This window comes from Alligator mississippiensis, chromosome 3 (genome assembly GCF_030867095.1).
Source record: "Alligator mississippiensis isolate rAllMis1 chromosome 3, rAllMis1, whole genome shotgun sequence".
In the NCBI taxonomy this organism is placed as follows: Eukaryota; Metazoa; Chordata; order Crocodylia; family Alligatoridae; genus Alligator; species Alligator mississippiensis.
The window spans coordinates 138,967,123-138,991,510 of NC_081826.1; the positions used below are offsets into that span (position 1 = coordinate 138,967,123).

Below are 24,388 nucleotides of genomic sequence, written 5' to 3' on the forward strand. Positions count from 1 at the left end.
GGCAATCCAAACAACCTGCTGAATATTCTGAGCCTTGCTGTTACTATTTAGGCAACTATACTGGGGAACAGTTGCAAAACAGTCCTCTAATGTTGCTCACCAAACAATCAGGGCCACTCCACACTTTGCTTTAAATACTGATGTCTGTACAGATGGTTGGCCCTGGTGGGGTGACTTATTCTACTGTGTGGGAGCAGGAGATTGACATCTAAAGTCAGTTGTCGAAAGCTTCAATTAACATGCACATTAGCAGTAGGGTAGCTAAGGAGGGGTGACTAGGGCTGCAGGCACTGAGTTAGTGGGGCACAAAAACAACAGCTGCTGCACTAACAACCTGGCTGCCACTGCCACTGGCAGCCTAGTCATTGAGACTGCCCTATGTGCCACTTCTGACAAAGAAGTGGCCAGGTATGCCTCTGAATATTAAAAGACTTTTAAAAGACCAATTGAAGAGACAGTTCTCTCCCAGAAAGAATGCAAAAGACTTGATATTTTTTTTATAAGGAGAGTTAAAAGTCTGCACTCTTTGGGACAGATTCTATCCCACCAGTCGGGCATCTAAGGCATGTAAGTGCAATTCTATTCCACCCTGCTATACTCCCTGGAAATCCACAAATGCATCTATTTTTACAACCCACTACCCTCTGACCCTTAAGATCAAGTCACAGAAAAGCAGTGAGGAGGAAGACCAAACCATATTTTGCATTAACTGTTTCTCAGATTTTAGCAGGGTGAAATAGGATTGTACTAAAATGCCTAAATCTACTTGTACACCTAAGAGATGGACTAGAACCTGGCCCTTACATGCCTAAGAATCGGATTCAAATCTGACCTCTTGTATTTAGAGGCTAAATGAAGTAGATACCAGTGTAGTTTTGACAGGTATTTGGGGTGGTGGTAAGGACTTCTCAGAAACATCAAGGAAAGGCTGGTAGTGGAGAAAAAGAGAATAATGGATACACTAATGACCTGGCTTTCAAATTAAGTCTGTGCTCCAGGCTGGTTTTATGCTGAAGTATATATTGTGTTACTAGATGTGAAACAAAGATTAGTGACTTTTGCAAATCCAACAGGCCTCAAACCATTTAATTAAATTGAACCATACTTTTTCATCTTCATTCAGTTGTGAAATCAACCCTGGCAGATTTCAAAAGGAAAAATTACCAGTCCAGACAAAATATTATTATTATTGTTTGTTAGGTGCTGAGAGTGCAGTCTGTCTGGACAAGACACTGGTAATCCCTGCCTCAGGCAGTTAATCATCCAGAAGAAAAGCAGCCAAAATTGCATTGGGAAACTCAGAGGATGGAGATGATGTAATGTTGAGGTGGGTCATTATTTGGGGGCTGAATGATGAGAGGAGGTTATGCCAGGCATAGGAAATTGTACTGAAGAAGTGCTGAGAAAAGGAGAGAGGAAAAAAGGAGATGAAGGGAGAGGAAAACAACTTGCATAATTGGCTGAGCAAAGGTGAGGTGGATTACAATTAGAGAACAGGGCAGACATGAGGTGAAGGGGAATACTGAATGAAAGAGGTGGGGTATCATACACTTGACTTGATAGATGAGGGGCAGTGAGCTGCAAGATTAACAAAGAACAGTCCAATGCAGTCCAGAAAGATGACATGGTCTGAAGGGGAATAGGATGGGGATCAGAAAGCTGTTTTAGGAAGAAATTTCAGCAACATAATAAAACAGCTTATTAACTGAGCATTCCTCATTTCAATCATTTTAAAGTGCTTTTCACAAGACCACATGTATTTTAAATATGATCAGCTGGGCACTCGTAGCATCTGAATGTTGCTACGTTGTTTGAAACTCTCGGCAAGATGAAAAAAACCACGTTAGATGGGAGTGCTCCTTCTCATGCTGATTTTTCATTTGTTTTGGATGAAAAACAAAACTGTTATTGGATTCAAATTTATTCCTACTCACTGCACACCAGTTATAAAAACAAACATTGTTTAAACTTGTCGGTCTCATCATAGAGCTGTACTGCATTTATTTTAAGTCGCAAGGAAAAGAGTTGCTTACTGAGCAAACATAATTAAATTTGAAATGACAAAGGAATATGACATTTCTTTTTTTTCTGTGGATAGACTACTGCCTTTTTATGTATACAGAGACAAAGAATATTGCTAATAGCAATGTGATGTGGCCACCCATGTTGTTTTGTGGATTAAAAGACAGCAGTGATAAAAAAAATAGTGCAGCAGTGACTTTCCATAGATGCTAAGAATAATATGTGACCTGATTGTCTTGTCAGGTATTTAATGATCATGTGGGAGTTAAGGACCTGCGGCAAAGCCAAAGGTATTTAATGTTCTAAGACGGTATTATTCAAAGAGCAGGGGACCACATGAAAAGATTTCCATATACACTACTATTGTACTGATATTTTATACACTCGAGTCAAGCAAACAGGAGGAGCATGTATTCTGATATCCTCCAAGTTCTGAAATAATCAAACACCAAACCGGTTCTCTTAGGTAGCTAATGTAGTCAGAAATGCAGACATTAAATTAAACAGAATGAAAAGGGTACACAGAACGTTTTTGTATCAAGTAGCAAAATTTCTAGCTGGCAGAAATCAGCATGACTCCGTGAAGGTCAATGGAGTTTTTCAGATTTGAACCAGTAGAGAGTTGTGCACAGCTAAGAAGTTGCCAAAACACATGCAGGGGAGACCTACTGGGGGTGGGGAATGGCAAAATTCCAGCTTCATGACAATTTTTCAAGGCTTGGTTAGAGGAGCAATGTCTGCTTACATTACACAATGCCCACAAAGCTGGCAGGAACAAAAGGGAGCGACATGAAGGTCTTAGAGGCCTGTGTGAAGTGTCTCGTTTGTTACAAGGGATCTGGGTTTTCCATTTGCTGTGGAAAAAAAGCGGATTTTCTCCTTTAAAGGAGAAAATCATAGATTTTCTCTTGACGGGGGCACATGCTCCATTCTGGACACAGCAGCTATTGGGTCACAGCCCTGGAAGCTGGATTTTCTCCTTTTAAGGAGAAAAGCACAGGAAATCACAGGTTTCCCCTTGCAGGCTGGCCCAGTACCAGCCTGCAAGGGGCTGCTTGAGGCTGGAAGGAGTGGGATGCAGGGGGCACACACATGCACATGGCCAGCAATGCAGGCAGACAGCAGTGGAGAGCAGTTCCCCTAGTTGCCTATAGGTAAGTCAAGGAGGGGGCATAGGTGATGCATTGGGAGCAGATTGAGGCAGCCATGGTGAGGGAAACAATGGGGCAGTGTTGGTGGCTGGAGCTGGGGCTGGGGGTGCTGCTTGCTAGGGTGGGAATGCACAGCTGCGGGGCCGGGCTAGGGGAGTGGAAGAGAGCCATGGGAGGCTTGTCTGGGGGATGCTGGGGGGACTCATTCCCCACCCAGCAGCTCCCCCAGATTTGTGCGTGCAGCTCCCTGCCCTGCCACACTCCTACTGGGGGCTTTCACAGACCAGAGGGTGGGAACCAGCATGGGAGGGCAGGAGAGTGGCTCAGTGCCACGGCCCCCACACTAGCTGCATCACCATGGCAAAGTGTCCCTTGGCCACCTGGCAGTAGCAGGGGCAATGGTGGCATGGAGTTGTGCCCCCTGAGGCTGCTGGGTGGGCAGGGGGCACCTTGCTATGGCAGCAGGGCTGGTGCAGGGGTCCCAGCACCAGCAGCAGTGGCACAAAGCCTCCCAGCCCCACTCCATTTTCCTGTGCTGGGTCCTGCCCACTGGGCCGTAGAGGCCCCGGGAGCCAGACAGCAGGGCACGGAGCCCTAAGCCCTCAGCAGACAGCCCACGTCCATCCCTGCCCACCATGGGCTCTGCTCAGCTTTGCTCTGGCTGTGCCGCCTTAGGGGAAGGCTCGACACTCCACACTGGCTGCAGCTTTTGGGCCACGTAGCCCTGGCAGCTGGGGTCCCCCCCGGCAGGGCTGGGGGAGTGGGACCTGGGGGCTGTGGGTCAGGGGTGAGGTATACCAGCAGGGTTGGGGAGTTGGGGGGCTGTGGGTTGGGAGTGAGGGGCATCAGAAGGGAAGGGAGGGCTGCAGTTTGGAAGTGAGGGGCAATGACAGGGCACCAGCATATTAAGGCTGCTCAGCACCACAAAGCAGCTGCAGGGACAGTGGCAGCTGGACCCACATCCTGGTGAACAAAGTGGGTAGGTGGAGCTCTGATTTTCTATGATTAAAAAACCCCACAAAATCAAACAGCAATATATATATAGGTATCTATAATTTATTATAATGACTGAGGCAGCAGTAAGCTTCCAAATTTCTTTAAAATTGTAAATCTATCAATAAAACATTATGTTCAACTGATACCTATACATATAGTGGTGTTTCATTTTAATTGCAAGAAAAACATGGATTTGAGGGGTTTTAATCAGAGAATCTGGGATTTTTAAACAGAGAAAACCAGGATCCCTGATGTTACCCATTCTCCATTGCTTGACTATGAGCTGATGAAATGTAAGCAGAGTGAATGAGTGGAAACCTCACTACTCATTCTGGAGCAGCAATAAATTAAAGTTTAGGAAGCTATAGAAGTTATAGAAGTTTATATAACAATAGTTCAGCCAATTTCCTTAAGGGAGAGGTCTACAGAATAACTTTTTGAAGCCTCTGAGAGACCCAGGACTCAGAATTTGGAAGTTGTACAGAAGCCTTAAATCCACCTATATTCCCATGTATTTAATATCCTGGCTTGTTTGAATGTGGCCAATAGGTACTTTGACATGAATTTCAATGAGATCGGAGGCAGGTCTCTATTGAGGCAGAGAAAAATGCTGCATTTGCACCACCTAAGGATTATGTTTCTATTTAATGCAATCATATAAGACATACAGAATCTTCTTTAATGTCTACAGAACTCTACTGGTTTCATCTTTATTAAGAACTTTAAGACTTTTCCATGAGGGTTTTAGCAGGCCAGGATGTCAAATCAATGTAAAGCCACTTTCTATGAATATGACCTCTCTTCTTATTATTGCTGTAGTAGCACTGCCAAGAAGATGTGAACCAACTGGCATAAGATCTGCAGTGACTGCATTTACTGAATATATGGGAAATTCAGCAGCCCGCAAATGGACTCAGATATCCCAGAAAGTTTTCCTGAGTGAGATGCACGTGGCATTATTATTAATTATTATCTGTTAAGTGCTGGATGGGATGTAGACTATGTCTACTTCCTGGAGGATGTGGGCCACTGTAATCTATCTTTCTAAAGACGGATGATGTCTGTGAGTTGCCCTGGGTGGGAAGAGACCTTTTCAGACCTCTGAACAGTTGCCAATACAGGGCAGAAGTATAAAAGCAAGAGGCTGTGTCTGCCTGGACATTGAGCAGCTGGTCATGCTTATTGTGCATACAGGACTGCAGTATTCTTGTAAAGTGGTAACCGCTATAAAAGGGACATGATGGCAAACCCACAAATGTAGAGTATGAGGCAGCCGGTTGTGGTGAAGTTTGCAGGCATGAGTAAGACCACATGGCTTACAAGTGGTGAAGGAGTGTCTGTGAGGCGGTGAGAAACAAACTGTACACCTGCCTTCCCCATCTACATGTTTGCACCAGGCAGTTTCCATCATTTCTGGGATTTAGCTCCCTCTGCTCTCTGAAGCAGAGGGGAATGCTAGGGCTCATCTCTGAAATTCTGGGAGCCGATCTACTTAGTCTTTACGAAGGACTTTTGTCTTACCTGGTATGAAGTTGGAATCAAAAATGCAAGCTCGACTCTCGGTGGCATTCCCAGAACACTGGTTGCCCACAGGAAATAAAATAATACACTGACGAACACGGAACTGGATTCCAGATGAGTCACAATCAGACCACTCAGACCAGTCGGACCAGCTGTCTGCAGCAGTCAAAAAGGGAGAGAAACAGTGAATATCAGGGTTAGATCTGCGTGAAACCAGAGCAAAGAATTACTCTCTAGATCAGGACATTCTAGAGGCAGCAAGTGAACCACTTTAGTGACACAGTGCCATTTTAGTTCAGATGAAGATCGGAGCCATGTGGCAGACACCACAGAAAATGCGTTATCTTCCTTTTGAAATTTAGAGACTAGCAGTGTAAATGTGCAGTGGGTTGGTGTATTTGTCATGGGACTATTATTATTTTGATTTCTCTGTGTCTGAGTGTATATCCTGATGGATGTTACTGGTCCCTCCACTGAGCTCGAGAGAAAGTGTGGCTACCTAACAGGAAGCTTACCACAACTCTGCAAGGCAATGACAATTTGTTAATTTGCATATGTGACTAGTAGCAGTGGAGAGCTGTACAAATACGGGTTCTGTGTCTGATGTGGAGTATTTTTTAAATACAAAGTTGCAGTCTCTTACAGACACCTTCTTTTTATTCTGTCCTTGTTCTTCCCTCCTGAAATCATAAAGCATTTTCTTATATCTCAGATCTTATCTCCAGGTTGTTTCTCTTTATCGGGTTTGGTTCATTACCAATCTCTGTTGCTTCTTTCGCTTTGTTCCACTGCCTATATAATTTTATTGAAGGGATTTTTATTCTCACACCATGCCATCTCTGTGTGATCTCAGAATATCGCTCTTAAATTAAGTGCAGTTATCTGATCTATATGAGATGCTGTGAATCTACCCAGCTCACATCTTTCTTACATGACAAGTGTGAGCCCTGCCTTCACTGATTTTTTTGAGGTTTCATCTATGGTAGTAGACAGAGCTCTGTAAAACTCATTTGTTTCATTTTCTTCAGCGATAATCTTCCTGGGTTTACACCTGAATTGTGCTTTGTGCATCTGGTTTGACTTAATTGACCCCAAACTCAGATTTTGCTATTGAGTGTCAAATAGTTTTGTGTCAAAACTAAGACAACCCACAAATTTCATGTCTGGCAAAACAAAATTATAAATCAGTTCAAGTCTTCTAGAAATTGGATCCAAGTACATTTACAATAAATTCTGGCTATTTTGCAAGTGTTGTGAAAGTTTTATTATGAGTGATTTTAGATATATATCAAATAATATATTAGAAGAATCTGAAACCAGGTAATCTCACGTAGCTTTAGTTTTTATGGTGCATACTTTGCACATCTCTAACATATACTGCTTATATTTACCAGCTTCTGTTCCACAGTCTAAAACAAAAAGATCCTCAACCCTGTAAAACCAACAGATTTCTAACAATATATATTTTTAGACTATATGTTTATAAACCTTGTAGTAGTAAAAAGGCATGATCTGCATGGCAATATAAACATGTACTCCTGAGCCTTAAGGATTTGGTCGTATTAAAGCAACCAACTTTCAGGGAGCAAAATGAGAATGGCAGTCCAAGATGCTCCACAGACCTCCAGAACCAGAAATAGATTTCTCCATTTCCACTTAGAGCAGGGACAGGCAAAATATGACCTGTCCCACCAACTGATTTTATCCAGCCTGTAGGTCACTGGCTGTAAAGTCATAAGACCTGTCCCATAGGGAGCAGGCCTCTCAAGCAGCTGCACTGTGTAAGACGTCTCAGCCCCATCCACAGCTTACACCAGCTACCACCCCACCGGCGTGCGCTGGCTTTACTGTGGATGCTGTCTGTAAGTTCCCACTAGGGATCGGGACGACTGCCTGGGATGGCAGCTGATACAGCAGTGTCACTTGCAGATATGGGTGGAGGTCCTGATCCCCAGTGAGAACCTGCAGACAGCATCCACAGCTGATGCTGGCACTTGCCTGGCACTGCTTCTGGCATGCAGGCTGGGACCTGGTGTAAGCTGCAGGGATGTGCTGTAGGTGTGGGAAAGCTGAGGGGCAGGAAAAGGAAGGGGGAGACAGAGACAGAGAGAGGTGGCCTGCCCACGATACACAGCAGCAGCCAGTGCTTAGTGCCAGGCAAAAGCAGGATCCAGTGCCAGGTGCGCTCATTGCTGCCAAGGCCCTTCTGGCTACAGTCACCTGGAACCTGTGCTGGGGCTTCCCCGTGGCTCCTTCCCATTGCTGCTGCCACTGTCCTGCAGGCTGGGGCATAGCAAGGTGGTGTGTGGCGGTGGCAGCAGGTAGAAGCCACAAAGCAGCCCCTGTGATGGCTCCTGCTGGCCACAGCCATGAGGGCTCCAGCAGTGGCAACCACACCCACTGCTGGGTCCTGCTTTTTCCCAGCACCAGCTGCTGCTGTTTATTATGGGCAAGGCCACCTTCTTCTGCCTCCTCTCCCCCTCCCAACTGTCCCACACCTACAGCATGTCCCCTCTGCTTACACAGCAGCTCCCGGTCCATGTACTGGAAGCAGCATTGGGCGAGTGCCGGAATCAGCTGTGGACATCGTTGGCAGGTTCATGCTGAGGATTGGGGCATCTGCCCGAGCCCCTCCTCAGGGTAGAAGGGTGGGCTGGAAGCTGAAGCTGCCCACACCAGCTTCCTCCCTGCCACCCCCCGCCTAGGGAGGTTTCGTGAGCTGTTGCTGGGGGTGGAGGGCAGTTTTGACCCAGCTCACAACTCCCCAAAACTCCCTATATGGCCCGTAGGCCCAAATAATTGCCAAACCCTAACAGAGTCATTGTAGCCACCATAGTCTGATGCTATGGACAGACTTATTAGTTCTGCTGAGAGCAGAATATTAACAAAGTCCCAGAAACATGTGAGTGTTTCATTCTCTGATGTTTTAAGCCTTTAAAAAGGCATTCACACAGAAAATAAATGCTTTTTGTTTGGGAAAATGGTGCTGGGTTAACATTCAGGTCAAAATCATCTAAGGAACATAAGTTATAAATGCCTGAAAATTGGCATTTCTAATGTAAATGCTGACAGACCCTTAACAATAACAGCACTACAGGAGAAAGTACTATAATACTGGAGACAGCACAATGAACATGACAGTTCTGACCTTTCTAGAAATGCCTTAAGGATCTGAGGCTGCTGTGCTAATTTTTATGTACAAATATACTCCAACCCACTTGAGGAATCAAATCGTCAACTGAGTTCTCTTTCCCTTTTTTTAAAAAGCCGAAGTGGGGAGTTAAGTTCACTGTAATTTTGACAAAGTAAGTGCTATTCTATTTGGCTGTGAGACGCACTGTTCTCAGAAAAGGAAATTAACTGTAATTGCAGTTTGGTATGGGTAATACCATGTGTAAATTCATACACTTGGGCCTTGTGCCCTCACATGAGAAGTAAGCATGTGTGATAAAATATAACAGCCCCCTCAGTGAAGCAGCTAATGCAATGGAACAGCACACTTGCTAGCAGACATTTATTTCTCTGATGATCAAGAACAGACACTATTGAATGTAAGCAATAAACCAGCAAGAAAGACAGACAGAAAAACAGAAAGAAAAAAAATTTTCTCAGTTGTTTATCTACCCTGACATTTATCATTTATGTTATTTCAAGGAGTGCAGTGGCAGGTTGGTTGTGGCCTGTCACAGCAGCTCCAGAAGTGAGTTCAAGCCTTGGTTTCCCCACTTGTGCTGAAGCCTATTTATGACTGATCCAATGGAAAAGGATGCCTACAGCCAGGGGAGTCAGCACTAGGCAGATGTGAATACTAGCTACAGCATTCCCTTTTCTTCTATTAGCTATGAAAGCTAGCACACTTCTAGCCTCAAAGACCACAACTTAACATTTTTTACTTTCTATTTCTGTTCTTTTTTTATTCGCATTTTTATCATTTACATTTATAGTTTTCCTTGTTTTTCAAATATCTAGGTTAACTTGGTAATGCTCAAGGGGTAATCAGAATTAAAGTAAATGCCATGATCTAATAGCTCCTGCTGCTGACTGCAATAGTGTACAGGGGCTTCATTACACTAAATGTTGTACAAATACATAAAAAAAAGATGCAGACTCTGTACTCCAGTTCCTGCAATCTAGGAAAGCATTTTACAAAGGATAGCATTCTTGTAATCGGGAAAGGAGGCTGCAGTGCACTTTGTCCCCTTCTTGCAAAACTCCCTATAGGGTGGTCGGCAGGCAGGGAGCAGTATTCAGGAGTGGGAGAAGTGGGAGAGATTGGAATTACATGCCCCTGCTCTCTGGAGTGTGGGGTGTGTGGGCAGGGGCATGTGCTGGTGGGTGGGTGGGTGGGTGTGTGTGTGTGTGGGGGGGGGGGGGGTGTTGTAGTTTTTCAGGAAGATCGAGTGCCAGGTCCTTAAGTGGTAGATATAGGAAACTTCACTGAAGTCTTGTGTTACAATGACTTTCACCTGAGGAGTATGTTGCCTAAGAAAGCTTATTGGCCATGCCTATTCTTGTATTATAACTGGGGAGTTCTACTAGGGTGCTGTAATTAAGTGTCTTTCCAGACGCTGACCTAATAATTAAATTAATAGTCCCAATGTAACATGATGAGATTTTTTTTAGAGACTGATCTATGGGCTAAACCCACAGATTTATATGTACATTCACAGGGAATTCATTGGGAGCCGATGGTACACATACCAAAGGGTAGAAATAATTTTCCCATCAATGTTTAGCATGTTGATAAAATGGTAATGTACTAAACTGAACAGACTGGATTATATCAGGCCTATTGTGTGGCATAGTGAAAGGAAAGAGGCACTGAATGGATTTGCCATACCTGGGCAGGTTTGCGTGTTGCAAAGTGCTTCTTCAGTGTGGAGTCCAAGGCAGATATCCCCTCCATAGGCTGGGGCTGGGTTTGTGCATGAACGAGTTCGCATATAATGTCCACCTCCACAAGTTGCAGAGCACTTTGACCATGATGACCAACAAGACCAACCTCCATCAACTGAAAAGAAACAGAAAGTATAAAATTCCTGTATGGGTGAACAACTTAAATCAACCTATCCTGTTCATGCTTTGTGAGTCTGATCCATAGCACATAGGAGTTTTTTAGACAATTTTTGGCAAAGGACATGCATGGCATCCAGCTATGAGAGTAACTTTAGAGCTTTTAAATCCCAGAATATATTGTACTGTCTAATGCAGCCAGGATTATAAAACCAAAGTATGATATTTAACCAAGGACAAAAGTTTCCTCTGTCTTTTTTTTTCTTTGCAAGTGGAGAAAAATATGAAAGACTGAAAAGTAGAAGTATAGAAAGCCTAAAAGGAGAGTAAACACACAGCTGTAAAAGAAAATCCTAGGCTGATATTAGGGAGAGAAGGGCTGAAGAGCCTGGTTTTTGTTTCCAAGCCAAATCAGGGTCGATCTGGATCTGAATCCCATTTTACCCAAACCACTAGAGTTGGAGAAGATAAAGATAAAAAGATCCAATTTTAGCTCATCTTGAGTTTTAGCAGAAATATGCTGGTAGTTACCATTAGGATATTTGGTTTTAGGTTTTAAATCAGAGTTGGTCAGAAAAGAATCCCACAATTTATTAAAATGTTCTGATTCACTGAAATCTAAATGTTCCACAGAGAGCTCCTCCAGAACACAGACTGATTTTCAATGGAGCCATGCATGCCAGGCAGCTCCGGATGCAGGTGTTTAATAAATGCCTGCCTCATCTACAGACTCGCCTGCCTGTCTTCTTTGCAGCTTGGGTTCATGGGCCTACTGTCCTGGGTTCTCCAGCATTCAAGGCCTTGATACTGCCCACTAGATGGACTGTCCCAGGTTTGGAAACACCCATCTTGGAGCAGTTTCAGTATAATTAAACCAATACTCAAGGCTGAGCCTATGAAGAATATAGCAATTTGCCAATAAAGCTTTGTTTAACTCAGTTACTTTGCTTTTAGAACCAACTTGGCTTAGAAACTTCTTACAGAATTCTTAGTCTTCAGTCATACAGGAGGTGAACATTCACCATGTACAAGTAATTAAACACACTACAGCATTCCCAAGTTTTCCCACTCTAAGTATAGTGAAGACTGCAGACTATATGTTGTTGTACATAATTTCTCTTAATGGTTCACTCATGTTAATACATTTCTTAATCCATTGTTCAGTGACATAACTGATTATCATTTGAAAGCTCTGGACTATTTATACAGTTCTCTATAATTACTCTTTTTGAGCCTTTCTTTTTCCATGACATTAAAGAGCATTTCAAGGGTATAAAATCATTTCCACAAGTTTCCTGAAATGCTAGAATATAATAATCTGCGATGATAATAGGAGCTTCTGAATTTGAAAAATATACATATACTTTTAAAGTTATGTACTACAATGCACTTGTCCAAGAAATAACAATCCTTCAATCTTCTGCCAAATAAAGGCATTGTAGCATTTTGAAAAAAAATACCATGGACAGGTCATTTTGCTTAGATTGAATATTACATATTATGTGCATCCAGCAAGTTAAACTGAATGATTTCACTGAAAACATTTAATAGCTCAGAAATGAGCCCAGAAGATCTTACGATTTGGATACCAATATCTACATGTGCAGCTATGAATGCAGTCTTAGGACCTTGTTGCACATTATACTCAGGACATGTTAACTGCACTTAAAATGTGAGCCTCCATGAGTTCAAGGAGTAAAATATGTGGTGTGATCATATCATAGCTAAATTAGCACTTTTCATGCAAGGAGTATCTCCATATTGTGTTAGGTAGCATGTGTTCTTCTATCCTCCAACTGCTCCACACAGACAATGAAAGCGATCTGCAGTCCAGGGGCTGGGGCCCACAATTAGCTGATTGTCAATTCCAGTCCTGTGGACTAGCCCTGTGTGAAGCAGCTAGTATTCACATCACTGTCCCGAATCAATTCAGCCAAATCTGATTAGGAGATTTGGCTGCTGCCAAATCAGCTGAATCTCTGAGTCACACAGGCCACAACCCCTGCTTGCTCTCAATGGCTGTCCTGCCCGCCCCAGCTCCCAGCAATTCGAAAAAACAAAAGACCCCACTCACCGGGTGCTGCTGGGCTGGGGGTGATCCTTCTGCCCACCAGTGCCCCATGCCACGTGGGTGGCTCTTCCATGAGCCCCCCGACCTCTGCCCCCCCGCCCCCCAACCTTATGGCTGCCCTGCCTGGCCCAGCTCTGGCCCTTTCAGAAAAAAAACCCCAAGCCCCCCCCAACTCTCCAGGTGCTGCCGGGAGGGGGACAATCCCTGCTGCCCACCACTGCCCCATGCTATGTGGGGGACTCTAGACAAGCCCCAGAAGCCCCAATGCTGCTGCAGGAGCTGGTGATTCTGGGGGTTTTTTTGTTTCTTTTTTTCTTAAAGGGCTGGAGCTACGTCAGGCTGGGGGGCTGGGATAGCAGGGGGGGTTGGGGGCCTCGTGACAGAGCCCCCCACACAGTGTGGGGCAGTGGGGAGCAGCAGGGATTGCCCCCCTGCCAGGCAGCAGCCAGTGAGTGGGGGCTCTTTTTGGAGCTGGGGCCGGGTGGGGCAGCCATGGGGGTAGGGGGTCAGGGCTCTCAGCGGGGGCTCGGGGAGCAGGCAGAGGCTGGGGCCTGGCAGGGGTCCCCCTATGGTTCCCCCCCCCCCGCCCTCTACTTACCAGCATGGAATCCAGGTCCAGCTCCCTCCTGCAGCCAGCCAGGACTGCCCGAATCGCCAAAGCTCTCTGAATCTTTTCCGAATTGATTCAGAGAGCTTCAAATCGATTTGGACCTTTTAATTGGTCCTGATCCAATTCTAATTCAGAGATTTGGCCACCGAATCGGGCTGAATCTCCTCTGAATCAAATCAGCACCCAACGCTTCGCACAGCCCTACTGGGGACAGCACCAGTCTCAAACCCCAGTGCAGTGCCTGTCAGTCCCAGCCCCAGGACCTCACCAGAGTCCTGAATTGGCTCCAGTACATTGCAAACATGGTTTTTACAAGCTGCAAATATGGGGAAGAGGTGAGATTTTGAAATGGTCCTGGTGTGGTGCCAGGGCTGAGACCAACAATCAGTGAGCTGGAGGTCCTGTTCAAGATCATAGTAAAGATTTCTGTGTGACTATTGAGATGATGTTCTAACTTTTAATACAACATGGGAATGCTTGCTACCACCTAAATAAAACATATTCCAAGTGTCCTGTGTTACAAGGCCCTTATATGCACTGCATATTCAGGGTATTATGTCAGGTAAGCAGGTAGTTTACTAGAGCATTCCTGCGGTGATTAATTGCTCTTTAGTGAGAGTCATTAGCATGTGTAAAAATCTCTTTGCTGTAGTAGTTTACAATGTGCATTCACTGTACTGAATAACCTTGTAAGCCAGCAAACCTTTGTCAAACATGCACTACAGGAAGAATAATAAAGCAGACATTTATGACATCATGCAAACCATTTCTATACAATAATTCTAGCCTATCTACCTTCCAATAATCCCTAAACAAGAGTTTATTTTGCCTGATTGATTACAGGAATCCTGCTCAGACATCTCAAATATGACATTTAGAAAGAATTATTTGTATGGTTAATGAACTGAATGATTGTCACAAGTATGAAATGATTGTCACATAATGCCCACATTTTCCTGGATTTATTCAAATAGCAAGGAGTTAGACCCTCCAGTTATATGGATTTAACGTACTACATCTAGAAATTATAAATATTTGTCATATTTAAATGCCTGGCTTGCCATCTTAGGTCTATATCAACTAGAAAACAAACATCAGGATTTACAATAGCATTCTGTGCTATTCCAAGTACCGCTCTGTGTTAAGTATGTCTGTGGCAAAAAGACCAGGGATTTCTTTGTAATACAGGTAAAACAGTCCCCGAATCTTTGACTTGCTGAAGTCACAATATTTTTTCCTAAAATATATCCTTATATGGGAGCTAAATAAGAACAGAATATCTATTACATATATCTATTCTTTCCATAGTACAAAGGTCCTGATTTTCTTATTGATAATTCTTTTTTAATCATAAACTCTAGCTGCTCCAATGAATAATCTGCAGAGGGCCAGCTGCCTTCTATGCTTTTATGAAATCTAGTGAGCCTTAAGATAGAATTGTCTAAAACTGCCTAGACAGCAGAGAAGCTGCCGAAAAATATTATGAGATCTAGTTAGCCATGTTAGTCTGAAGTTAAGTAGAAGGCAGGGTAGATTTGCATCTTATATGGTACCAGCACTGTTTACCTTGATTAAAAACTTGTCCGGGAACAGTTGCCCCCACCCCATTTTCTACACAATGAAAATGCCTGTGTATTTGAAACCGTCATCTGCATCTCATTCTGTGGACAAGAGAGTATGTGGGGACACAAAGATCTTTTAGGGAAGAATTCTGCTGGAACTATGCTTCTTATTATAGCTACAATATAAACCTTAGGGTTTGGGAATAGATGGATGCATGGACACAGTGCAATAGGAAACGTGACAAAGGTTTAATTGTGTTTGGGCTAGAGGGTGCCATTATAATTTCAGCCTACCAATTAATAGTAAGGAAGGTAGTCAGCCTAAATCTCCAGCTCTCTAAAAAGCAGATGCAACTCCATCTTTTATCTGCCCCCTAAACTTTTTCTTTTTTGCAAGAGATGATGATAAAGCAGCATCACAGTTAAATAAGATCAAAGAAGTGGGTGTTTATTGCGTGAGGTTTTACAGGGCCTAAATAGAAGCCTGTGGTTGCTTTCATCTTTCTTTAACGTTGCTTAGCAACATTGGCCCATCTGTTTTCTCTTCCTTTGTCCATGAAGTCCTCAATGCTGATTCAGCCTCTTATCAAGGGACAAATAAAGAACTGTGAAGAAAGCTCTAGTCATTACACTATGTCTTTACACTACAGTATAGCTGAGCTGCTGGGCAAGAGAAGGTTGTTAAAAATTATTCCATAGTAATGGAAATACGGCTTTAAAATGCTTGACAAATATTCAGGTTGGTTTGTTGTGGAATTAATGCCTCTTCACCAAGCAAGGTACTTTCAAAACAATGCTTTTTTTTTTCCTCCATGCTTTTTATTTTGTGTCTGTGCGTATGTATATGTGCATCTTCATGAGCAAACAAATCTCTGCCTAATAGCTGTTGTCTTGGCTAGTAACTCTTTTTTCCACAAAGACAAAAAAATTAAAAATCATGATGGGAGAGTTTTCCAGGGAGGAAATAGTTTGTAGAAATGGGACCTCCTGTGGCTACAACAAAACATTCATGCCACTGGAGAATTTCCAACAGACTCATAAGTAAATTAGATACCCCGGCATGTATTCTGGATTTTTACAAGAGAGAAGAAGGACTTATGGTGGGGGAGCACAGATCCTCTGCATTCATGAAAATGTGGCTGGAACTGTGAAATTAGGTGTTTTACACAAACTATACAGTGCCAATCAGAATTTGAGCTTTTATTAAAATTGCTTCAAGCTTTTCTGTTGAGAAAATAACCTTTTGTAGCATTTGTCTTGTTGAGGATGTAACAAAAGAGAAAGAACGGTGCCAAAACAAGCTAGAAATGTATTGATTTGTTTGAGAGGATTAATGGAGGGGCAGCAGTCCCCTGCATGCACAGAAATGCAAGTGGCATCCGAATGGATAATTGGAATTAGAAGGCTCAGCTAGCACAAGTGTGGGATATTGGGCAGCCTGGGAAACTGGTGTGTTGGAGACATGGCCGCCTATTGCTCCCTTCCAGACTCCTAAACACCATCTCTACTCCACATACATTGCTGGCTTCTTCCTAACTCCTAATGAATACCACCTCCTTCTCCCCTGCCTACACGACCTGCAGGAAAACACACAATATTTTTTGGATATGTTTCTAAGTTTTTGTCTTTTGCTGCTACAGCCTACAACTAGATCGTATATGTGACAGACAGCAGTCTCAGTGTAGTACAGAAACAAGGCAAACCAGAGTTTGATGGTTTGTGAGCACAAAAAGAAGTGAGAGATACGGGTTTGAGTCCTCTTAAGCTAAGAAAGGGCTGGAATCCAAGTCTCCCTCTTCCTCAGCCACTGTCCTCACCAATAGGCTGTTAGGTGAAAGACCGCTGCCCCCACTGCCATGACGACTTTTGAGAGTGAGCACTGCTGTGGTTTGTATCAACATAGCATTGGTGTCTTCATGTGTTATTGGCCTCCTCTTGAGTGCCCTGGGTACCAAGATGACAAGGGTTCCCAATGTGGAGCCATGAATTAGACACTGGAGCTCTGAGAAAAGGCAGAGGTTCAGAGGTGCCCCAGTGTTTCACATTTCCTACTGGCTCACTTTCCACTGCCCTGTTGCCACTTAGTCTGGCTGGCTGGCTCTCATGAAGTGCCAGATGCTCTCTTCTGGGTTCATAGAGGCCTAACCATCTTCATTTGGATTGCTCTCTGGGTCAAGGAACCTGTATTATAGGTGATATAACACCTAAAATGCCAGTTTGGGTCTGCTCCTGAAAGCCAAAGTCCATGGGAGTGACTCTGACTTTAGATCAGGCACTGGTAGCATCAAGCCAATTTTTTCCATGATGTTTCCCCAACAGTAAATTTGGTTTATGTCTTTAAAATAACCTTGTCTTTCCACATGCCATGGCATAACTTCATGGGCAGAAGGAAAATCAGTTTCAGGAAAGAGATTAATGGGTTTTGAGGAGTTGAACATGCACCTATATATACTATTCTTACAGGTATTTTTGTTATGTCTGAACATCTGCATATTTTTGTCTTCATGTTCACTGATATGCAAATATTTGCCGTTGATTTATTAGTTTTTTCTCTGCCTGCATAATAGAAACAAAATAAATCTAAAAACAGTAATGAAAACAGAAGGAAATAGATGAATTCTCAAATAAAATAAAAAGCTATAACTTCAAATCTTGAAATCAGAATTTATGCATTTTTGCTTACATACTGGTAGGCTGGGGGTTGGAAAATATCACTGTTTTACTGAAACTGGGGGGCACAAGAGCAGCTCTGTATTCCAGTACAAGTACGGAATAATACCATCATGGAGCATTGCACTTTTGCTCAGTGATAGTTCAGCAATGGGAAACCCCTTCCCAAGAAACAGATCGTATACGTAACTACTTAGCAATGGGGCCATGAAGTTCAAGGGGCCCGATAACAAATGTAGGAATGATCAGCAAATGTAAATGGTTTGATAAGAAATGCAGGGGCAAGAGACTTAAATGACTGCAGGTGCATGTAAGGGAGAAAAAGAAGCATCAGATATTCCCAGAGAGAGGAGTATGAAGAAGGTAGCAAGGAAACCACACCAGCCAGCCAGAAAAACTTTTTTCATCCTCGCCCCTAAAGTAGATTTTAAATTGAATGGTTGTGTGAAAGAGCCTTGAAAATGTTAGCACAGAAACTGATTCCTACTAGGTTTCAGGAAAGAAGACTTTGGGTAAATTATTTGTAAAAAAATACAAAATAACTAATTCCAATATCGATTTCTCCTCCTAATGGGAAAAAAAAACTATATTAAAGCCCCACAAATGTGGCTGGCGATTTATGCCTAATGGGCTAACAACTTGCTAATGTAACTGATGGTGGATTTCCTCATTCTGATGTCCACAATTTGATCAAATATCTGTGTCTTAATTAAAACATAAACTGTCAATATAAATTTACAACTACTTCTCCTAATGTGCCAGTTTGTTCTGTATATTCTACTCCAGCATGATTCATCCCTCAACCATAACAAAACAGGAGACTATAGAGAGTGCAAACATGCTATTTTCTAAGTGTAGGATAATCATGTGAGTGCAATGAGCTCTTTTTAGTATGAGTTACTGTTGGTGACCATTATTTCCAATGAAAACAATGACCTTCCCCCATAAATGTGAGGTGGAATGTCATATACTTTGCAAAATGTTAAACCACATTGGCCCAGCTAAGGAAATAAAGTATGCTTTCCAGTAAAGGCTAGGATATAAATGAATCAAAGGAGGCCTCACAAATTATTTTCTATCTGTGAACCTCTTAAGATTTTACACCTGCATTTTAGAGGTCTGAAAAGTCATGTGACCAGTATTTCATGGTTTCCTTTTTGCTGTGGAATGCTTAAATATGATTGTCAAAGCTCTTCCAGCCTAAACAGACAAGTTAGTGTTATATTCTGTAAATGCAAATGTCCTTAGTTTTGAAGGGGTAGGGAATGTCATCTGGATAATGGAACTTGGGTTCAGGGTTCTGTTTCCAATTCAGTCAATAGCATGCTGTGGGACTGTAGCAAACCCAGGACAGTAACAACAGTTGGGTGAGGGGGGCATAACCCCTGGGCACGGATTAAAGTGGGGTGCTGGAATGGGTGCAGCTATGCTGCTACATGGACAGCTACAAGCTCAGGCTCTGTGGAGTGGGGCCAAGAGCCAGGTAGTGATGCAGGGCTGTATGGTCTTAGCACCTAAGTGCTTGGGGGAAGGATCAGTGAGTAAAGACTGAATTAGGGGTTTTTCGTTTTTCAGTCAGCATGGCATTCAATGGCACCTGTGGGAGGGCAGGTGAGGCTTAAGTCCTCGGCTGGGGTATATTCTCCATGTAGCTACCAGGACCCTAGAGTCACTCTGGCAACAGTCTTTGGCTCCTGAACACCAGGAGGACCTGTAGCTGCTCAGGACACAATCTCCACCAGATGTAGTGATCACTGGGTCCAATACACACAGGCATATGTGAATAAGAACTAACAGTGAGTTTTATGGTGAACCAGTAGATGAGGACCCTCAGTGTCTCTTCTAACTACCTGGCTGCTCTCTGAGGGGCCATCTAACAATTCCCAACTCCCTCTGTCTTCTGTTAGGTAGCCTCTCTAAATTATAACTTCTGTCATTACACCAATATGTCTTTGGCCCTGCTCTGCTGTGACAAGGGGTCCTAAGGAGATCATTATGCTTCTGTGCAAATCAGTTAACTTTGCTATGCTACAGTTTTTCCATCTGTAAAAAGGGGATGGATATAAATATTCACCCATCTTTGTAAAGCACTTTGTGTTCTGTCAATAAAAACACTCTATACAGCAGGCCATTCATTAATCCATATTTAGTTGAATTATGCATATCAGAATAACCTACAAGAAGAATTCACTGTCTCTTTTCCTCTCACAAGGAAGATTTAATAGCAGATGAAGAAGCCAGGTCCCAGATGTTGTCATTATTTTTAAAAGATGTACTGTAGTACGGTACATTTAATACTTTATAATAGACTATTAATATGAATAATTAAAACCCAACTATAACAGACAAAACAAATTAATTGAATATGCTTAGTGATTTCTGTCCTTAGGTTTTCAGTGTGTTAGTTCATTTAGGTCTTGATCCTGAAAAACAGTTAAGATTTCCAGAGAAGTCACTGGCTAGAGAACCTAGGTGATTTAGAAGCCTAAGTCTCATGGGCTTCCAAAGAGATTTTAACACATTGAAAATGTTCATCCACTGTCACTAATGCACAAATATCAATAACTCACAGTGGGCTGCCTGATTAATGTTAGTGAGTGAAGTTCTTTTCTCAGTACCAAGTCCATGTGTAGTCACACATTCAGATATGCAGAGTCATATCAATCATTTTTCCTCCCAAATTAACATCATGGTGGTCAAAAGCACATGATTTACACCCCAAAGGCTTGGCTTGGTAGCACACAGAGACAATGATGTATAGAACAGCAGAGTGGCATCTGAGCTGTGTTTGTGAGAACACTGTGGCATAGCTGCTAGTTAATCCTGCCTAGTAGTAGGGTAAGGCCTAAAAGCTGTGGGCTAGATGTACTGAAACCTTTTGCTCTGTATAATGTGGTGGGCATTATACTTAATGTGGTGAGCCTCGGAGGGAGACTCAGGAAGGAGTTTTGCTTGAGACATAACTAATTCTTTCCTTGACCCTTCATTATTCCAAGGGAGTTATTATTCTGCTATTGGCTTTGACCAGTGGTAGATGACTTCCTCCAATACATTGTAAGAGCTGTGCAGGGCAGTACACCCAGAGAAGGAAGTGAACCAAAGCTCTAGCCCTTCCCTATCCATGCCTTGCCCACTTTAATGGAGAGAAAGTATCAACTGTACAGATCCCTGCTTTCCTCTTCATGCCTGCAGTGGAAATGGGGCAGGTGGAGTGCTTCCATGTACCCTCTGCACGGCTGCAGATAGCTGGTACATGCTCTGCCTGCTAGGTGAGGAGGGTATAAATAAGTCCCATTAACATGACAGAAACCTATCTTTTTGAATTAATATTTCTTACCTCTCAGGCCCTGCCTCCCTTTGCCCTTCATGCTTCAGAATATATAAGGGTACAAACCCACTGAAACTCACTGCACTCTGGGTGGAGAAATGTCCTTAGCCCCTGGACCTGACTTTCCCTGGGAGTGGACTGCACTTGTACTGCTGTACAACCCAAAAGCATTTCCAGCTTCAAAACCCGAGTGTGACATTTTGGAAACCAATCTATGGATGACTTGATCATAACTTCATGAAGCTAACCTGAGGAGAGGATGAGGGGAAAGAAATGTACCTATCCATCCCAATGATAAAAATGGGGGCTGCAAAGCAGGTCCCTCCGCAGCCCTTGCTATAGCTTAATTTATAGGGTGTAACAGTGGTTGCTGCTCCCATATGCTCCCTTCATGGGTGTTTTTGGATGTTATGCCCAGGTAGCCTGGATCCAGAGGCCCTACCCCTCTTCTGCCTCACACCTCTCAGTGTACTCACCTCCTTCACCTTCTTAATGGGGGCTGAATGAAACCCCACATGGGACTCCCAGGTGTGGCAGCCCACTTCTGTTCTTTGCTACTGTTAGCTTTCTGTGGCTTCCATTTGAAAACCTTAGCTGAATTGGTAGGTTCCTCCTGGTAAACACTCACTATCTCCGTTGCTCTCAGTGCACCATCAGGGCCACCTTCTGGATGAGCCTCATCCTATTATCATTATTCACTCTCTTCATTCACTTCAAAAGAAAATAGCAAATGTTTCCCCCTCTTTTTTCCCCCATACAGATTTATCTGAGATCTGATTTGGAACTTCAACATTTCATTTTAATTAACAGCAAGCATCCATTGCTGTGAACAGGATGCAACTGAGGACGTTATGGGATTCTTTCCAACTCCTGTGGAACTACACTGTTCATGACCTGCCCCTAAGTCACCATGCATTTAGAGGCTTCACTGAAGCTCTGCAGACTTATTTAAATTTAATTTGTGGCCCCCCCAAAAAACAAGACTCAGAGAAAAGATATCACATACATTAGGACATCAGCTTCTTGTTTTAAAGACACCCATCACCGCTTTTTGCTTTGCTAGCTTTTGACAAACATTTTCAAAAGCAGGAACATCTGCAATGGGGGGTTGCTTGCATCCAAAATGTCAGGTTCAAGTTCTATAAGCTGTTCGGTTTAGTGTGTTGCCTCATGCTTAAGCAGTAGTGCCAGCATGGTGTTCTATATATTAACGTTGCATTCATATTGTATCAATTTCTTCCAAAAATATAAAAGCCTAACAATGGCAAAGTTAATAAGTAAAAGCTCTCTCATGTCTGGGAACCTTAGAAAACAATTTTGGCTTTAAAAGGAACATTGATTCATGAATCAACCGTGAGGGAGAAAAAACACGTCTACTCCAATTTTATAGAATTATTTTTATCCTGTGACTACAGTGTGGTAATGAAACCATGAATCTTAATGGTTAAGGGTCACCATGCTAGTGCAAAAGGAGCTAAAGCCAGCACCTCCTGGAAATGCATCCTCTGCTGGTCTTTGCCTTGGCACATGGGAGACTTGCTGGTCACATGATATACAGCAATGGTGTTCAATTTTCCAGCCCCAAGAGCCAGATGAGTGGCACAGGGTCAGTGCATGGGCTGGATCCTGAGCATAGGGTTGTTCTGTGGATGTGATCTGGCCATAAAAGGTTGGCCCTCACTGATTCAGAGCACACCCCAGGCTTCTGAAATGTGCCCTGGGCCTGAGCAACAGAACCTGTGAGCTTTACTGGGTTGTTGGTTCTGCCACCCTTCTTGTGCACTCAAGTGAAATTTAGCAGCAGGGGAGTGGCAATTAATGTTTACACTTCTCTCCAGCTGCCAAATTTCTAAATACCTGGGAAGACCCTGGGCCAGATGACATGGCCTTATGGGCTGGAGGATGAGCAACTCTGGTGTGGAGTGACTGTGACTAGCTCCCTGCTGCCTGGGTGGAAGGGGACCAAACAGACATCTGGATCACGAGGCCACTCCTACCATTTATCAACATTTAGAGGAGGAGTGGCCAACCTGTGGCACACATGTCACAGTCAGCCTCTGTATGTGGCAAGTGGCAGACTAGGGAGTGGACAGGCAGCACAGTGGCGGGTAAGGCAGGGAGCAGAAAACAGAGCAGAAGACTGGGCAGGGAGCACAGGGCAGGAAGCAGAAAGTAGGCCAACAGATTGGGCAGGGGAATAGAATCAGAGCAGCACTCAGGGAGGGTGTGGGGCTAATTTGTGATATGCCTGCCAAAAAGGTTGGCCCTCACTGATTCAGGGCATGCCCCAGACTTCTGAAATGTGCCCTGGGCCTGAAACCTGAGAGCTGTACTGGGTTGTTGGTTCTTGGCTTCTCCTCTTCTGCCACTTTTCTGTGACAGAAGCAGAGTCCTTCTTTTCTAGGTGCCTTGATCCTAAACTTGGTGGTAGGTAAGCACCTAACCTCCAATTTTTGAACAATACTGAGAAGAAAGCCACAGAATAATCAAAACTTTTATCCTTCCTCTGCTGCAAAGTGTCAAATGCCCAAGGGGGAAATTGTTCACTTGAGTTGATTGAACATTTCAAAAAGAAAAAAGCCAGTTTGTTGAGGCCCAAATATTTTGCTCAAAACATCTCAGGCTAATGAAGATGCAGGGATTTGAAGGAGCCCTGCCTGGGCTCCTGGTGGGTCAGGCCAAGGACAGGTGCAGGAAGCTGTGGGTCTAATAATGCATGACTAGAAATCAATTCAAGGTGTTTCACAGCTTATTTCTCTATTACTTATTGTTATTCAGTCCAAGAGGCTTTTATAACTTCTGGGGCTCAAAGACGTGTATATAATCCTCATCTGTCTTCCTTCATATCTTTTCATTTTTTCCTAATTTCATCAATCTTTCTTTCCATCCATCTCATTTTCTCAACTGCAGTGTTATTCTCCCTTCATGTCTCCCCTTCTGCAAGCCTATATAATCTCATGATATATATGTCCTCCCTTTGCCCTTCCATGTTCTATTATGTCCTCCCTTCAATCACTGACGCTGCCCCATTTCTGGGGGGACTCAGTTCTTTTTTCTTTTTTTCCTTCATCCTATTTTGATTCTGTTCCGGTGCCTGTACTAACTCTGTCAGGCATGATTTTGCTTTCATTCTCTGATTAGTGGTCAGAGAGCCTGAATATTTGCTGGGCCATCATTATTCACACAAGGTATTTCTGCAGAGTTGTATTGGGAATGATATCATAAATGTATGTATGGGAGAGAAGTCAGTATCCCCTCCCCTTCTACAGATTTATCAATGTACGTAACCAGTTTTAAGGGCAAACACCATGGCAATTGTTTCAGGCCACAAATGACACCAAGCCCCTTTAGGTTAAGTTGGTGCAGTCAACCAATGAGTGGGTAAGAGCGGCGAAGGGCCTGTGCTTTAGCTGGGGCCACCATGAGTCTCACACAAGGAACAGA

At 43.4% G+C, this 24,388-nt stretch overlaps 1 protein-coding gene across 6 annotated transcripts in view; it reads right to left on the minus strand.

Moving 5' to 3' along the window:
* SEMA5A (semaphorin 5A) overlaps positions 1 to 24,388 on the minus strand; it is a 629,987-nt gene that overhangs the window by 16,886 nt on the left and 588,713 nt on the right. For all 6 annotated transcript variants that reach the window (XM_059724459.1, XM_059724460.1, XM_059724455.1 and 3 more), the window contains 2 exons: positions 10,531 to 10,701; positions 5,691 to 5,846 (listed from right to left, as the gene is read on the minus strand). In XM_059724459.1, the coding sequence (XP_059580442.1) occupies positions 5,691 to 5,846; positions 10,531 to 10,701 (327 nt within the window). The remainder of the gene's footprint in view (positions 1 to 5,690; positions 5,847 to 10,530; positions 10,702 to 24,388) is intronic.